The sequence below is a fragment of the Merops nubicus genome, unplaced genomic scaffold (assembly GCF_000691845.1).
Source record: "Merops nubicus isolate BGI_N331 unplaced genomic scaffold, ASM69184v1 scaffold4690, whole genome shotgun sequence".
NCBI classification, from domain to species: Eukaryota; Metazoa; Chordata; class Aves; order Coraciiformes; family Meropidae; genus Merops; species Merops nubicus.
Window position 1 is genome coordinate 67,617 of NW_008582021.1, and position 16,801 is coordinate 84,417.

General features: G+C 39.2%; 1 protein-coding gene across 1 annotated transcript in view; it reads right to left on the bottom strand.

Moving 5' to 3' along the window:
- The window catches only part of ABCC4 (ATP-binding cassette, sub-family C (CFTR/MRP), member 4), a gene marked incomplete at its 3' end in the record, with an annotated part of 102,967 nt that overhangs the window by 66,529 nt on the left and 19,637 nt on the right, over positions 1–16,801 (bottom strand). The window contains 7 exon segments of the mRNA XM_008936299.1: positions 5,943–6,029; positions 6,136–6,230; positions 7,722–7,913; positions 8,451–8,540; positions 12,672–12,776; positions 16,424–16,487; positions 16,489–16,665. Coding sequence (XP_008934547.1) covers positions 5,943–6,029; positions 6,136–6,230; positions 7,722–7,913; positions 8,451–8,540; positions 12,672–12,776; positions 16,424–16,487; positions 16,489–16,665 — 810 coding nt within the window.

A 16,801-nucleotide genomic window follows, 5' to 3' on the forward strand; every position in this document is an offset into this window, starting at 1 on the left:
AAAAACAAACAGACATTTTAAGTTAACAAACCTAAGTAATAGAATACTATCACCCACTTAAAAAAACACATTGCACTTTGACAGAAAACTTCCATAAATATTATTTTTTTTTAAATTAGCTTGAGCTTTGATACTGCAAAGCACACAGCAGAAGACACTCAGAAGGGGGCCTACAACAACCCTGCTCCTCTATGGAAAGGCAACATCTTGGTGCTTCCATGCATTTGAATCCTCGTTTGTTCTTCCTTCCCTATCAGGTTTTCTTTTCTTTGAGACAAGTTGTTCTTTAATCTTTTTTAAGTTTTTATCTCCAAGAACCAGCTTTCTTTCACCTCTGCAAAGTGTCTCCTCTTTAATGATTCCACTTTCTTCCTTACCATTCTTTTCACTTCTCCTTTTTGGAAGTTCATATGCAAGTTTAACTTTAGTTAATACTTATATTCATTTCAATGGAACTAACCACTGAAATGAAATTGAAGTACATGCAGAAGTGCTCACAGGCATAAAGCCTTTGTTGTATTAATTTACTTACCACATCTGCCTTCCTCTCCCTTCCCTTTAAATTTAAGTGGTTTAGGGAGAACAATCCCCCAGTTGGTTTTGTACATTTTGAAGTTTAAAAATTTCAGGGGGGAAAAAAAAAAAAGTGTTTGCCAGAGACAAAAATAACACCACCTTCTACTACCCTGTTTTTACACTTACCTTGCTAGCCATTTTTCCCCATCTCATGACAAGTCTCAGCCTCCACTAAGGACAATGGGTCCACAAAACCCACTGCCCTGTCCCAGGCACCAGCCAGCAGTGGAGTGTTGGAGAAAAGATACAAGCATATATAACATACAGTGATACTTCCTTTGGCACACATTTCCAGCTTCCAGAATCCACATCCTAGGGACTTTTTGAACCTAATTACCTTACCTTACCAGTACGGTAAATACCTTACTGTTTAAGTAGTTCTTTGTGAACTTCTCCTACAAGAATTTGTGTACGTGCGTCTGAGCCACTGTTTGGGTTAATATTCATAATATTGTTTTGCAGCTGCACCCACAGACCACTAAAGCACACAACTACACTGGGGTTCTCTAAGTTGTTTTTGTTTGTTTGTTTGTTTGTTTTTTTCCATTTCTACCACATGATTTAAGAGAAAAAAAAAAAACAAACACACACAAAAAAAAACCACAAATACAATAAAACCCACACACATTTCTGTGAGATAAAAGCTGTAAATTTCTACTGTTGTTTTGAAAACACAGAATGTACAGTGATCACTCTTATGCTTTTCACTGTCTAGGGAAAAAAAAAAAAAAAACAACAACACAACTCAAAAACAAAAACTTCCAAACCCCAAACAACATTTCCTACAACCTTTTAAACATTTTCCCTACAATATACAATGAAGCCCAAGGAATTTCAATTGTATCATCTAAATGTAAAGCTGTAACTAAGAGCATTTCTAAGAGCAACACCTGTAACAGAAAGAAGAGAAGTTTACCCAGTACTTCTCATAAGGGCTGTAACCCCTGCTGTGCTGTCAGAGGCATAATGAGCATGGACCAGGTATGGAACACAAAGTGGGAAGCCTTAAAGAGATCTTTGATTCAGAGACATCCTACCTGAAAGGGAACAGAGTGAAATCCTTAAATTTACACACCCACTCCCCTGCACACTTGTTACCAGTGGACAAAGCATGTATGTGTCTTTAAACACAGCACAGGCAACTACGTTCCAGGGTTAATATTTGCTTAGTTCCTCTAAACAGTGGTTGTGTTTATAAGCCCTCTACACAAATAAGACATGTTAGCTTTTATCTGCTTGTTTTACAGGACTGATGAGCTCCACTTGCTTTTAATTAGCTACACCACCATAACAGCACACATTCCTCCAAGTTCCAACATTACAGGAGATGTACAAGAATACCCCACTTTGAGAGACAACGAGGCCAGAAGCACTCAAGGATTCCTAGGGGTTCCAAGAATCAAACTACTTTAAACAAAGTAAATACTCGTATCTGCATATCTAATTAAATTTTAAAAATTTAAAAATCCCTTCACACATTTTCCCTACTTGATTTTGCTCCTCCCCTCAAGCACTTCTGGGGCTTGGGTAAGAATACACTGACAGATTCAAGATCTCTTAATCTGTGCACTTCCAATAATGGAATTTCCCACCCTCCTTCTTTGTCTGTTCAATTCTTCCTCATCTTTTCCTGCAATTACAAAGAACACCTTTTCTACAAACCCATGCCAGCTCCCTTCCCTTCCTTGAAGAGGAACACTCAGTTACCTCAGATAGCAATAATAGACTTTATCTGTCAGGACACTTGGTCAACTTGCCAGGTGACTCTCTGGTCAGCCTCACTATATGGTTATCCCATGACTCATTGCCTAGTTTTATGTCCCTTGAGTTCCTACAAGTGGTCATCACCTAGCACAAGGGTGTTCCCTCTGAATAGATGCTAAAGTTCATTACTGTGCTACGATGAATGCAGCTTTCTCCTGCAGATTTTATCTAGCACCAGAGGCAAAACTGAGAGAGAAAAGACAATTGACCATACATTCAAAACAGCTTCCTGCCAGAAAAAAAAAAAAAAGTAAAAAAATTTGCAGAGTTCTGTTTATTAGTAGGAATGATACACCTGTGCATAACACTCCCAAGTACCATCACAACTTTAGTTCTATTTTTAAAACATTCCCAAACTGTCCTGCAACTCTGTCTACTCTCACAAACAGAGAAGAAACAGAGAGAAATCAGGCTGATCATCAGCTGAGACTGGCATATAGCTCCTGTCAATGGAAGAGATACAAGGGAAGAACAGCACCTAGAGAGGAGTATCTGTCTCAACAGACAGATGCAATGTAAAACACCATTTCTGAGTCAGCATCACTGATGGGGCACAGCTTAATTTCTATCCAAAGGTGAACTGAAACCATATAATCTACAGAAATACATCCACAAAGATGCACAAGGAAAGCAAGAAATTTCTTGGGAGCCAAGCACAACTGAGTCATTTCCTTAGAACATCGCAGGCTAATTCCAAACTTTATCATACAGGGAAACATGCTACTGTATCTGTATGGCTGTCCCTCTGTTTAAAAAACATCAGTCTCAAAATGTTATTTTCCTTAAAAGTTACTGAAAAACTGATTTTATATATATATATAAAAATATATGCACAGATATGCAAATATACTGGTGTCTCCCCACTGGGAAGAGGCTGAAGCATGCCTACTGTTAATTATGAAGAGAACTCACAGGAAAACAACCTACAAATAACACAAAAACAGGGAAACACCAGTCTACATCTTGCTAGGCCCCAAGGAATCTGACCAGGAGAAAAGGAATTAATTTGAAAACTCACTTTATCTGCATCATCATCCACAGAACAATTTGTCCGTATTATGGAGAAACTCTTAAGAGACACAATCCCTTTTTTAATAATATCATGGACTGTTCTCCCACTGGAGCTGTGCTACTCACATTCTGTCTCATTTGAAAAGCATTTATATATTTTAAACTGTTACTGCAGTAGCTGAACAGAACAGGGAGAAGCAGCAAATGTCACAAATCGACCATCTACAGCCCGTCCCTTTGGGGAATTACTAGGAACATACCTATCTTAGAGGTGAACACATAGACCAGACACTTCTAAAAAAATTAAAAATTAATATGAAATTATAAGAGAGGGAAAAAAATGGGAGGGAGTTAAACAATATCCACTTTAGAGTCTCATTAAATAATCCCTTTCTTCTGTCTTGTCCATTGTTTTTTGCTTTGTGGTTTGGACTCCTGGGGGCAGCTTGTGTGAAGTGGTGTCTCAGACATTCTTCAGCATCATGTTCTAAGAAATCATTCTTGCCTAAGTAGTCTCTCTCTTCTTCACATTTCTAGCACTATTCAGGAACCACTAAAGAACATGCCCTGCCTTGTTTTTCAAAGCAAATTAGCAAACATAATACTCTCCCCATTGCTCCAGCACCTTTTAGAGCTGCCATGAAGGACTCAGAAGACAATTTCTGTTTGTAAAAATGCCCTCCATTAAGATTTTGAACAGGGAGGCATTGCTCCGTTTTCTTTGTCACTACTACTCCTCCCAGTTCATTTTCTCCACTAAATGCTTTCATTCTCCATCTATCTGTTTCACTCAAGTTGATCTAGAGTTGAAGAGGAACAGTAAACAAAAGTAAAGGAAGAATTCCTGCTAGCTTTCTGAGTTTCAAGTTCTGTGATATAATCTCCTTATTCCTGCTCAACTCCACACATTTGTCAGTAAAACATAGGCTGTGCTCGCAGAGCAATGGTTTCTAGCTCCTTTAAGGTTCTTCAAGTACAAAAATCCAGACTTCCAGTTTTGCAGTAGCTGCCGATGTCACAGCTCCCATAAAACACAGAATAAATTGAGAAGGCAGGGTGCAAGGAAAAGAGCTCTTCTGCAAGGCACTACTGTCCTTCCCTGTTTCCCTCCCTCTGAAAAGACCTTTAAGACTTCAGGCAGAGATGGGTTAACAGCTCAGATGGGTGCCCTTTCATAACCTGAGCACTGATACAGTCACATACTGGAACTGTAGAGTGATCTCATGCAGAAACAGAAAAGCAGCAGCTAAAACTTAACTTCAACAGGCATTAAAGGTATTTCATAGAGTTTGTGAACTACAGAAGTAATGAACTCCACCTACCAGTCGTGGCAGATGAAAATGATCTAGCACAGAACAATGAGCATGAAGCTTATGCATCATAAAACTCTTCCTTCATACTGGCCAATGCACACAAACAGTAGTCATTTGAAGAAATCAATACAAGAAAACAAAATATTGCTGGGGTTTCAGAGGTATCTCCAGATTTGAAACTGAAAACAAAAATGGGATGTACAATTTTCAAATTTAGATACTACAGGCTTCCCTGCACAGGGGAAAATGAACATGTATGCAGTGCTACCTAGTGCAAATTCTACAACCTTTCTGCAAGACAAGTTCTCATGATTGTCTAGGGGTGGAAAGGAGGGAACAACAGTAAAGCCAAATTAATTGATATACTTGGAGTGTGGAATTCAAAGGATGTAAATATGCCCAAGAAAACACTCATTTAAGGCTTCAAACAAAGCCCACTGAATTCAGCAAATGAATTTTTTTTTCTTTCTATTTCTAATGAATTCTAGATTATGCCTTTTGATACCGAGAGCCGCAGGCTAGGAAGAAGCCAGGATGAAACACTGGCTGGGAATAACTGGATTATTCTCATACTCACTATGTGCCATAGACTAAGCAGTTTTAAAGAAGAGAGATGGAGAAGAAATTCATTGCGAAGGGAATCTGACTTTTAATGAACACTCTCCCATTTCTTCAGGAAGGGAGAAAGGCCCCATATCTCTCTTTCATGGTTATGTTATACATGTTCTTTTCCTCTATTTCTGCTCTCCACAGTCTAATTCTGCAGGCCATGATTCCCTTTTTCACCTACCTGAGAGAAATTTCAACCATTCAAGACCAAAAATGAAAATTCACTCAAGACTATAAGAGAGTTCTGTCCTTTTCCTTAGCCACTTGTATTCAGTGCTTATTGCTACACAAATAAAGCTGCAGAAAATTACTAGGTGATTTAAAATCTCACCCCCTATTATTCTCAGGACTAATATTCATAAACCCCAATACTTGTATATGAAAACTGACATTTTCCTCAAGAAAATGGCATATGTTTCCTTAAGAATAATTCTAATTATAGTATTTTAAAAACAGACTTTTGAAAATAAAGAACAAAATGAAACACAAAAACAGGAAAAAAATTATACATCTTCCAACTACATAAAATAGAGGAAAAATAAACACAGAAGGTGAATGCATTAAGCTTTGTGAAGAGACTCATCTCCCCAAAAATGCTTTCTCAAGTTTTTCTACAAGGCATTAGAAGATAACAATTGTATTTTAGATGAAAATAAATCAGTGACATACTTTTCAAACAAATGTCTTCCAACTTCAGCATCTACTGCACTCAGTGGATCATCCAAAAGATAGATGTCTGCATCTTGATACACAGCTCTGAAAGGTTTAAAGAAAAGTAAGTATCTCAAAGTCTTCCATTTGTTTACTTTAGTCACTAAAGTCTCAGAAGTCCTAAATTTTAGAAAGAGTAAAACCCACAAACCTGGCCAGATTTACACGAGCCTTCTGTCCCCCACTCAGTGTAGCTCCACGATCTCCTATTACTGTTAGGTCACCATCTGCTAATAATTCCAAGTCCTGTGAATGTGAAAGAACAGGCAGCAAGACTGTATTAATTGTCTTTAATCATTTTAACTTCAATGACCAACAAAGCTGATTCAACATTATATGTTCTTATTTGAAAAATATTAATTATCATCTCACATGAAAACACAAGGATTCATACTAAATTAAAGATCTGCTCTTATTTTGTGACTCTGTACCTTCAGTAAAAGATAAGTAAGACGACATGAAAAATAAGTGAAATCTTAAAAGTTCACTTAGCCTACAGCTTTGTCAGAGGGAAGTTCACTACTATTCTTAATGCTATAAGAACTATTTGCTGGTGATTCAGAAAATCAAACTAAAAATTATGAAGTATTACAGTAAAATAATTATTTTTTACTAGAACAAAATGAGCTGACACACTAAGAAGAAGTACTGCATTATTTTTATTCTTACTCCAAAGTGTCAAAGAAAAATAACCACAATATTCATCACAGAGACTTGGTTAATTTATGTGGCTTGGAACTACAAGTAAGAAAAAAAAAATTATAGTGTTCCATTTCATATTACTATATTTCCTAATCAGGAAATAGAGAAGTTTTGTATTAAGCTATAAAACATATTCTGAAAGTTTATTCACAGCTTTTATACAGATACATAAATTTGAAAGAAAACTATGAAAGCAAATCTACCATCAAATATGAAGTGTTTTTTTTTTCAATGCAGTTTGCTGTCTTCTAAATTCACTAAAACCTGAAGTTTAGACAACAGCATATGACTGAATATCAGCAGGTTATATTAAAACTATCTACCATGTGTAAAAACCTTGCAAAAAAATTTTCATCACAGTAACCATCCGCTTTTCACCTGTGTTGCAGCTGACAGGAATATAGTAGCGTGCTGCATAAAACCTTTTTAGCTGCCAAGCAAAATGTCTGTTTCTTGACAAATCTGGCTTAATCCTCTTCTATATCTTGTGTCACAAACTCCTTTGCACACAGACCTTTCAAAAATATTTTTTCATAGAACTAGTTGGGCTCAGCAAGTTCTCCTATATATAGCACTAAGGTTCTTTCGATAACCATCAGCAGTGCATAATGCATGATATACATGACATTTATTTTTTAAAAAGCATACAGGGTATTTTAAAAATGGAAGTCACAAATAGTATTAGCTTGGTCATTTGTTTTCCATCTTTCATCGCAACTACACACACGCAGCCCTACCATAAAACAGAGAAAAGGGCTAAACGTGATTATGAAATTAAATAATAGGGACCAGCTTTTTCAAAATTAACCTGTGTTTCACATAACCTACACCTCCCTCTAGTGAAAGTCTTAGGAATTACAAGAACATGCTCATAGACATCAAAAATAATTAAACATTCCTGTTAAGTCGTGGGTTTTACTTCACACACTACTAACAACAATCAGTTCTATTACATCTTGCAGCATGTACAAGTCTGAAAGAACCTTGAGACAAAAATAACTAGCACGAAAATAAAAGACAAAGAGAAAACCATACCTTTTTCAGAGCACAGACTTTTAAAACTTTCTCATATTTTTCCTTCTCATATTCCTTGTCAAACAGTATATTACTTCTTACTGTACCAGAAAACACCCAGGGCTGCTGAGAAACATAGGCAATTCTTCCAGTAACATTTATCAAGCCTTTGTCTTTAGGCAGCTCACCAAGCACAGCACTTAAGAGAGAGGACTGGAAAAAATGTTAAATAAAATAAAAATTTAAAAGTTTGATCACATTAAAAACATCACAGAGATTGAGCAGTATTTGCTGGCACGATGGCCTACCTCACCCTGTCACTCAAACTACTGCTACCAGTAGAGGCACTGGAATAGGGTGTCCAGGGAGGTGCTTGAATCACCGTCCCTGGATGTGTTTAAAAGTTGTACAGACATGGTGCTTAGAGACATGGTTTAGCAGTGGACTTGGTAGAGTTAGGGTAATGGTTGGACTCAGTGACCTTAAAGGTCTTTTCCAGCCTAAACATTTGTATGATTCTAAAAGCACTAGTACACTTTACAGGCAGCCTAGAAGCAACGTATGAAGCACCGTTTAACTCCAAGTCGTCTCCTCCTCACCCCCAGGAGGACATCTGCCTTTCTTGAATGCCAGAATCTTGATGTGAAGTGTGTTACTATACACAGAAAAGAACTGTACATTTTCAAGTTTCTAGTCATGTTTAAGAGATTCATAAAACCCCCACAGAATGGAGTAAACATTAAGACTTACTTTTCCAGCTCCTACAGGACCAATCACAGCCAATAACTCCCCTCGTCTGACAGTAAAGGAAAGCTGTTGAAGTGCTGGGCTTTCTAAACTCTGTGGATTTGGGAAACAGAAAACAACACACTTAAATGATGCTGAATTTGCCCACCATATCTTCAGACATATAGTTTGCTTCTTCACAAACACTTTTGAAAGACCCAGCTCTCACTACAAACAAGTAACACAGCTAAAATAGTGTTCAAGGAAGGAGGAACACGAAGGCAGCAGAAGCTGTGCTTCCTCAAAGCCCACACATCCTCACTGCAGCTCAGCACAAGGCTGAGGTGGCAGCCTTGAAACAGGAGGCACTCATGGCCCCAGCACAGCACGTTGGGCCACTCCAAGCAGCCAGACTAATGCTGGAAAAGGTGAGGGCTGAAGGTCTCTTCAAGCCGCAGGAGAGCCAGGTCTGTTTGCTGGAGTCAAGGTTTTATTCCAAGTGAAAACAGAAAAATGCCATTTGATTTTATGTAACTTCATCTTGTACATCGTGGATTCTGAGACTTTTCACAGACCACATAGTGGGCTGTTTGTGTGAAAATATTCTACCCTAGGATTGTTTGACATTCCTCTTCAGTATGCCTATCCTTTATGTTACAGTACTGATAAGAACTTATTTCCCTAACATATTTCACAACTCTCCTATCAAGGTTGTAAAAACGCCTACTTCTTGTGAAAAGAAGAGATGTTCATGCCTTTAATAGCTATGCTAAAACCACAATTCCTAAGGGCCTCGTGCAGCTCTCTCTCTTTAAATCAAACCACCCTTGTAACAGGATCTGCCTTTACATGCATCTTAGACCACGCTAAGCATGACTGACACCAAAATGCAAACAGGAAAATACATGCATTTAAAATATATATATATTTCTATTAAGAGGACCAAATGAAAACCCATCTTTAAGCTTCACGAAAGAAAAGCAAGGTGAAGAATATCTAGTTTAGCTCTTAACAGCTTGCAGACTGCTTAAAATCTCCAGCCACCCTTTGAAGATCAGGAGGCTGAAAAGGCCACCACCTAACCTCGCACCAAAGATGCTGCATGACCAAGATGTTGGACTGTGAAAAGGGGAAACTTGAAACTTGTTTCAAATTATTTGGGAGGTACAGATGCAGGATCTACCTGCAGCTATGACAGCTGGGAGAGCTGAGCTAGCACCCGTGTCCACTCACGCCAGCAGAAATACCCGGTTCGGCCGCGCTGCATCTGGAGACCAGAGCTGCACGTCCCCCCCAACGGCTCCCACCCCGCAGAGCCGCCGCAGCGTTCACACGGGGAGAACCCAAATTCCTGTGTGCTGTGCAACTTTTGCTGCTATTACTATGTTCCACAAGGTGGCACCAACGCGGCTTTTTTTTCCCCGTTCTCCGCCGCCCTCTCCCAACGGGCACTTTACCATCAATGTAATTTCTTAGCCACAGTCCACCCTTGAGATGCTCAGATAGTGCTGAGGTCAGGGGAACTCTACAAAACCATGGCAGCCAGGGATGGTTTTGGTTTTTTTTTTTTTTTTAATGCAAAGTTTCTAGGGGTGAAATCTCCTATTTAATCAATTAACCTATACGGAAGATAAGCTTTCAGACACACAGGCCCTTCTCCAGACCTCTCGAGGTTGAACTTCTGTATTCACAAAGGTGCAAAGGTATTTCTTCCTGCCCTTGAGTTTTTTAAAAAAAAAAAAAAAAAAATGTATCACAAGAGCCTAAAAGTACTACAATTTTTTAAAAGTTTCTAAAGCTTTTATAGCACTACTGTGGGTTACCTAACATGGTAATTGCAAACAGCATGGCCACAAACACCTAAGGGGCATAGTATTTTTTGCAAAATAGCTTTCCTTATAATTAAAGACAATTTGTCCTGAATTCATCCCATCTCTCCTTAGGCACTTAACTGAGGCACTCAAATTAGAGCACAGACTAATATTACAGCTCACTGCCACAAATGTGCCATCTCCCCTGCGCCCTGTCAACGATCCCCGTCTTGGTCTTGCCTCACCTTGCAGATGAGTTGCTCAGGGGACTCTGCTACCGGGAAACAAATCACATCAGAAGTGATTAACTTTATATTGCTTTATCCCTCTGAACTGGTTCCCCACAGGGCTGTACATAAAAGTACATGCACCAGCACAAAGGAGGGAACAGAGACACAGAGTGTGAGGACAGGAGGACACAAGAATGGTCCCTTCAGGAGCAGCAGCTCCTTAGGTGAGCTTGGGTAGATGTCCTACAGTCAGGAGAAAGAAGCAATTCATCCCATTTAAGGGATATAGAGATCATATATTGCACAAAAGTAAAATACTACTTAGGCTCCTCAATTTAAGTGACTAAAATTCCAAGAGATAAATTTGGCGCCTGTTCAAATGCTTGAATTTTAAACCTAAAGTTGCTCAGTTGAGCAGACAAGACTATTCTATAAAAACCTGTACTGAAGAATCCCTAGTTCCATGATGGTATCAGGCTAGCCTATGGGACTCAAGCTAGTACTCACCTTAGCAAAACAAGAGTGTGACCATGGACTAATAAGTTTTGTTTATCTTTTGATAAACTGTAATGCACCATGTTAGGTTGTTTTCCTAACAGCCTAGCTAATAATCTCCTTTTTACTTCCAGTGATTTTGGATTTGTGGGTTGTTGGTTGTTTTTAGTATCTCTTTTGGCTCACCATCTTTAAAAAGAAAAATTAAATCATCCAGCTGTACAGTGTTTGTATGTAGATCCAAAGAGCCTTGAGAAACCTGGTCAGAGTAGCAAGCTATGTCAATTACTTGACAAAGGATAGCATTTTTTAATTATTCCTTTTCTAAATCCTCTCAGAACTAATCATCTTTTCAGCCAGCAGTTCTATAAAATTGTTCTGCATCACTGTAAGAGTATATAAGTGAAACTTTTTGAGTAGCTTAATAGTTCTTAATAGTTCTGGGAGAACTATTCGTATCCCATGCACACTGCAATTAAATTAAAAAAATGAAAATTACAATAATAGTTTTGTGGGTTGTTTGCTGGTTTGGTTTCTTTAAATCAAAAGGAAACCAGTAATTCCAGTCATGCTGCCCTGCTTTATGCAATATAAACAACTCATGAAAAAAAAAAAAAAAGAGAAGGTGTTTTATGGGCATATTATGCAACCATATCCTATAAACTGTTAACAGTAGTACCAGTGTTGGTTTGGGAAGAAAAAGATTAAGCAATAAATTCCATTTTGCATTAGAATGTATTTACCATTAAGCTTTTCATAGCAATTAACTTTTAAAAATGTGTTCAGTGTCTCAGATTTATGTCACAGAAACAACTCTGAGAAAGTAAAGTACAACAACATCACAGTTTTCTTCTGTAGCTGAGTAGTAGTAGCAATAAGTAGATCCTCACTATGCTTTCATATTTTATCTTCGTTGGGACACAAAACATGTAGGGGAAGAAGGTTTATAAAGGGAAACATGTGACATGTCTTATTTGCACTAGATTTATATGCAAAATTCAGTTTTAGACCTTCCAGCATTTCTTATGGAGACTGAAGCTTCCATTGTGCTAGGATACTGGCAGCTCGTAATAGCTCCAATAATTCATTGCAAATTGCAGTTTTAAAACAGAAATAACAGTCAATCTCTGCCTTGCTCACAGAAAAGGATACATAACAGATTTATCACTTGCACATTGTCCCCGTTTCTTAGTCATTTTGGTGGTTCTGGTGCATTTTAAGCAGAGAACAATTTGTAGCTGAGCAGTCTCAACTAAAACACAGATTAAGAAATACATGCAGACTACTCCCTAAAGCTCTCAAATGTGTCACAAGAACCACAATAGGGTACTGCTTCTAGACTGACTGATCAGTGGTCAGTTCATAGAAAAAAATCCATGTGCTACAGCCCACCTTACTGTGCTCTCTGTCCTTACCTCAACTACTTAACTACCTCGGCTACAATACAGTGCTGTTTAATAGCAACAGAGATTTCCACACAGAAATGCAGATTCTCATTTAGTATAACTTTCAGGAATAACTACTTTTTAAGATGCACATGATAGTGTCTTCAATACTATTCTACAGAGTTAGCTTAACATACTAAAAGGATGCTCATACACAAAAGATTAAATACAAAACATCAGCACACTATAAATAAACATATTACTTTTTAGACTTAAAATACCCACAGTACCAATATACTTTATATTTAGTAGAAATAAAATTACCTTATCCCAATAGCAAGTCAAATCCTGAACGTGAAGAATGATATTCTCATTGCCACCATGCAGTTGTGGCCTGAGGTGTGAGACCTCATCCAGTATCAGAAAGTTCTGCAATGAAAGAAAAGCACAGGGTATTGCCTGATGTGAGGCTGAGAATGGGAAAGGAACCTAAACACAGGTTTTTGGAAGCAGCATACAGAAGGCTGTCTAGCTGTTTTCCCCCCACCCCCCCAAAAAAATGCAGCTTTAATAGCTTAAAAGTACTACAAGACTCTAACAATCACCTGCTCAAAAAACCACAATTCCTGAAGCCAATGAAACTTAAGCACTCACCTTATCTTATCCTTGAATCACTGACCAATCCCACAATTGTTTAACTCCTCCTTCCCATGAGGAAGAGGTGAAACCCTCACTGCAACACCTTATCCTTCCACTTGGGTGGTAAGGGCTTATGTTGTTTCACTCAGAAGAACAATGGAGACGTGATAAGAAGCTGTCCATTGTCTCTGCTAAGCATTCTTCAAGTGACAAAAAGCCTGCAGAACACTATCTGAACCTCACCTCCTTTTAAAGTCCAGGGCATTAACAAAAACCAACTGCTTATGCATCCCTAACTGGTTTGTGGCACTTTCACTACTGTATTTCTACATTACACCCCAGTGACAGAGCTTTCCTTCAAGTTGCATAAACACAAACTTTTGTACCACAGCCACACTTCTAGCACATCTCACCCAATGCTAGATTTATAAATAGCTGAAACACATTTAGAAAGGAAAGGGGCAAATTCTAGAGAAAACTGTCAAGGACCACAGTTTAAGATGAAACCAGGACATTTACCACAATTTTAAGAATCAGAAAAGTTCTCCCAAGCTTTTAATCACAGAGCATAAAGACCTTTAAATAGGGTCTAGCAGACAATATTTTGAGAGAAGAAGGAATGTCTTGATCTTAGAAGCCAAGACTAGTTAACAAGCATTGAGCTAACAGTTTGCAGATGCCAGATGGCTGCCAAAGGCTTACAGAAGTCAGTAACTAGGACACTGTTTTAGAGAGAAGTGGTCAGTGTTTTAGTGCAGCAGCCTGCACACTCTGTGCACATCTCCACCAAAAGGCAGGCGGGCAACGCCACGCACACCTGAGCAACCCAGCCAGGTGTGAGCTGCTGAGCTCTCTTAGACAGGCAGGCCCCATGGGTACATGGGCAGAAAAGAATTGGGGATTATACAGAGTGGTAGCCAGGGGAAGGCACTCCAGACACAGCCTAAATCAGGATTAGGGTGTGTGGCTTGAGAAAAGACTTCAGAAGCGTGATCTCGATTTGGATGATGGCTGAAACACCACGGCGGCTGTAAGGAAGGAGTCGATCTGTCCTTGCTGCTGTCTTTACCTGCAACTTCTCTTCTAGCCATAGCACTCATCACAGGCATAAATCCCAGCTAGCTATTAAACTCAAAAATGTAACAGTATCACATACAGGAGACTTCAAATGTAACTAGCATGAATGTAGAAAAAAGTTATATGGTTAACATAGCGAATTTTAAACAGTGGGGAAAAGAATCAACGCTAGAAATAAAACTTTCAAATGCAATAAATAAGCCCTAGAGACTCTTCAAGTTATCTTCAAACATTCTTCCATCCTTTTTGTACTTAATACTCTTCCCTGCAGAGAGAAATGAAGTTGGTATCACCCACAGGATGCCAAGAAGCAAACATTAGCTGGAGATATGACTGCGTCCTTAAAAAAAAATCCTCTATCTTTTGCACCCAGCTGAAACTTATCCCCTTTTCTGCATCTCTGCCAAAATAACCCTCTGAAAAACAACCCTTCTCCCTTTGTTCTGTGAGGGGACCCTGAGCCTACTGCTCCACCACAAGAGTGAATGAGCTTCAAGAAGAGATGCAGATAAGCTCTCAGATGTGTAGGTAGGGTGAGGGGAAAAGAGAGCTTAGGTGAAAAACACAGTAAGGAGACCACTGTTCTTTTTGCCACACAATTCTTATTGAAGAATTATAGTAATAATATAAAAATATAAAGCAAGTATAAATGAATATGGAGGAAATACTACTACTTCCTATCTATCATTCTTTATTGCCACCCGAAGCATAGTAACTCCTGCTTCCTTCTTTCCATCTGAGTGTACTACATATGAGTGCAGAAACCTCACCTGCTCTACAAAATCTAAGAGAAAGCACCTTTGTTAAAAAAAACACAAACACATTTTCAGTTTTGCCCAAATATACCTAGCCATTATCTTAATCATTTTTTATGTATTTCCTACTCTCTTCTCCTACTTCCACCTATTTACATTTCAATAACACATCTCTGGTAAGGCAGCATCCTGTCATTCAGTAGAGTAGCAAAAGGTCCAACTCTGAAACAGGATGGGAAAAGGAAGATAAAAAGTTGGTTACAGCATCAAGGATGCTACAGATTCATTAGGACAATTCTTTGCCCAATGAACCTTGGTTCTGGAGCTGGTTTCCAATAAACATCCATAAGGAGTCATAAGTGCAAGGGAGTTGCAGCCAGCTATCAGCAAAACAAAGCAACAGATAGTCACTGATCTGCTCAAGTGCCATTCTGCTGTTCCTAAGTCATCTTTTTTCAGCCATCCATGTCTCTCAGCCTGCACATCTTGAAAAATCCCTTTAAAAAGCACTGTCCTGCAGCTGAACAGAGGGTGTATGAGAGTACAGAAGACAACATGCAGCATGAAGTATCTCAAGTGCTTCTCTCCCCTCCCACAGCTTAGTTTAAGCAATAATAATAAATATTAATGCCCACAATATTCCTGTGGTCATGATTTTCACACCTCTAACTCCACTAGCATCAACTTCTACAAAATGCCTCTTTGAAGCAAAAAGATTACCCGCTTAATACGTCATTTTTTCTGCAGGTTTAGTACAGCAAAAAAAAATTACCAAAACAACCCCACTGATTTATTATATTCAAGCACACAAAGAACAACACAAAATAGGAGATTTTTAGCTACTTTCACCAACAAATGGCATACTGACACTATGAAAGGCCATATGATTACATTTAAAGTGTTTGTTTGCCCTATTCTAGGTTAGATTAACTTGTTCATTTTGCAAAATTAAGTTCTAAAATGGACGGCGTGCTTTAATTCTCAATAACCTGACAATTTGGGTGTTTTTTAAGTTTTAAATTCAAAATGCATTTTGCATTTAAGTTTTTCGCTCTTGCCGTTTATGCTGAAGTCCTGGTATATAGAGCAAACACGACTGTTCTATTCATAACACACATTAAATGCAGCAAACCAAATTAAGTCCATCTGCCAAAGCCAGCAGCATCACTGATGTTCCTCCTTATTGAATTTGAGCCTTTACTCCAGTGATGAGAACAGCCACAAGACACCAGCTAGGGCTCACACGTGGCTGACAGGGTAGTGCAGTGCACGTGGAACTTGAATCGCCCAGCTCCCACCCGCCTGCTTTGTCCTCCAGCTCCCAATCCCAACGCATCTGCACATACGTACACATGTTCTTCATACTTCCAAAATATTTACACCACCTCTTTGCACGTACACCTTCCTCCTGCATTTCAGCCTGCCCTACAGTGCACGCCAGGGTTCCACCCGTGCGCACACAGAGCCACGCGTTCCGCTTTCAAAACGGGTTATTGCATTAAAAATCCCAACCTGCAGAACTCAAAGAAAGCTGCTTTAGCCCACAGCATTACAACACTGTCAGAACAGGAGAAGAAATCCAGGTGCCACTGACAGGGGCCGCACCTTGATGCGCCGTATGCTGATGAGCGCCTCGGAGACCCTCTCGACGGCGGCGGGGAAGAAGAAAAAGCCGCACCGCCCCGTACAGCGACACCGCCACGAACACCCGGCTCGCCGACACCACGTTCCCCAGCAGCACGTAGGCCATGAACGTCATGAACACTGTGATCTTGCTTGCCACAAAGAAAGAGGCTAGGTTCAGCCCTCGGAGGTAGGAGCTTTTCATGACCATGGCGATCTCCTTCCTATAAATGCAAAACGTAAACAATTCCATCAGTATCATTACAGTTGCCCTCAACGACGGGATGAGGGAAACTCTGAGGATTTTACTTTTATACCCTTTCTCCTCTCCTTGCACCTCCCCAACTCATATGGTAAACA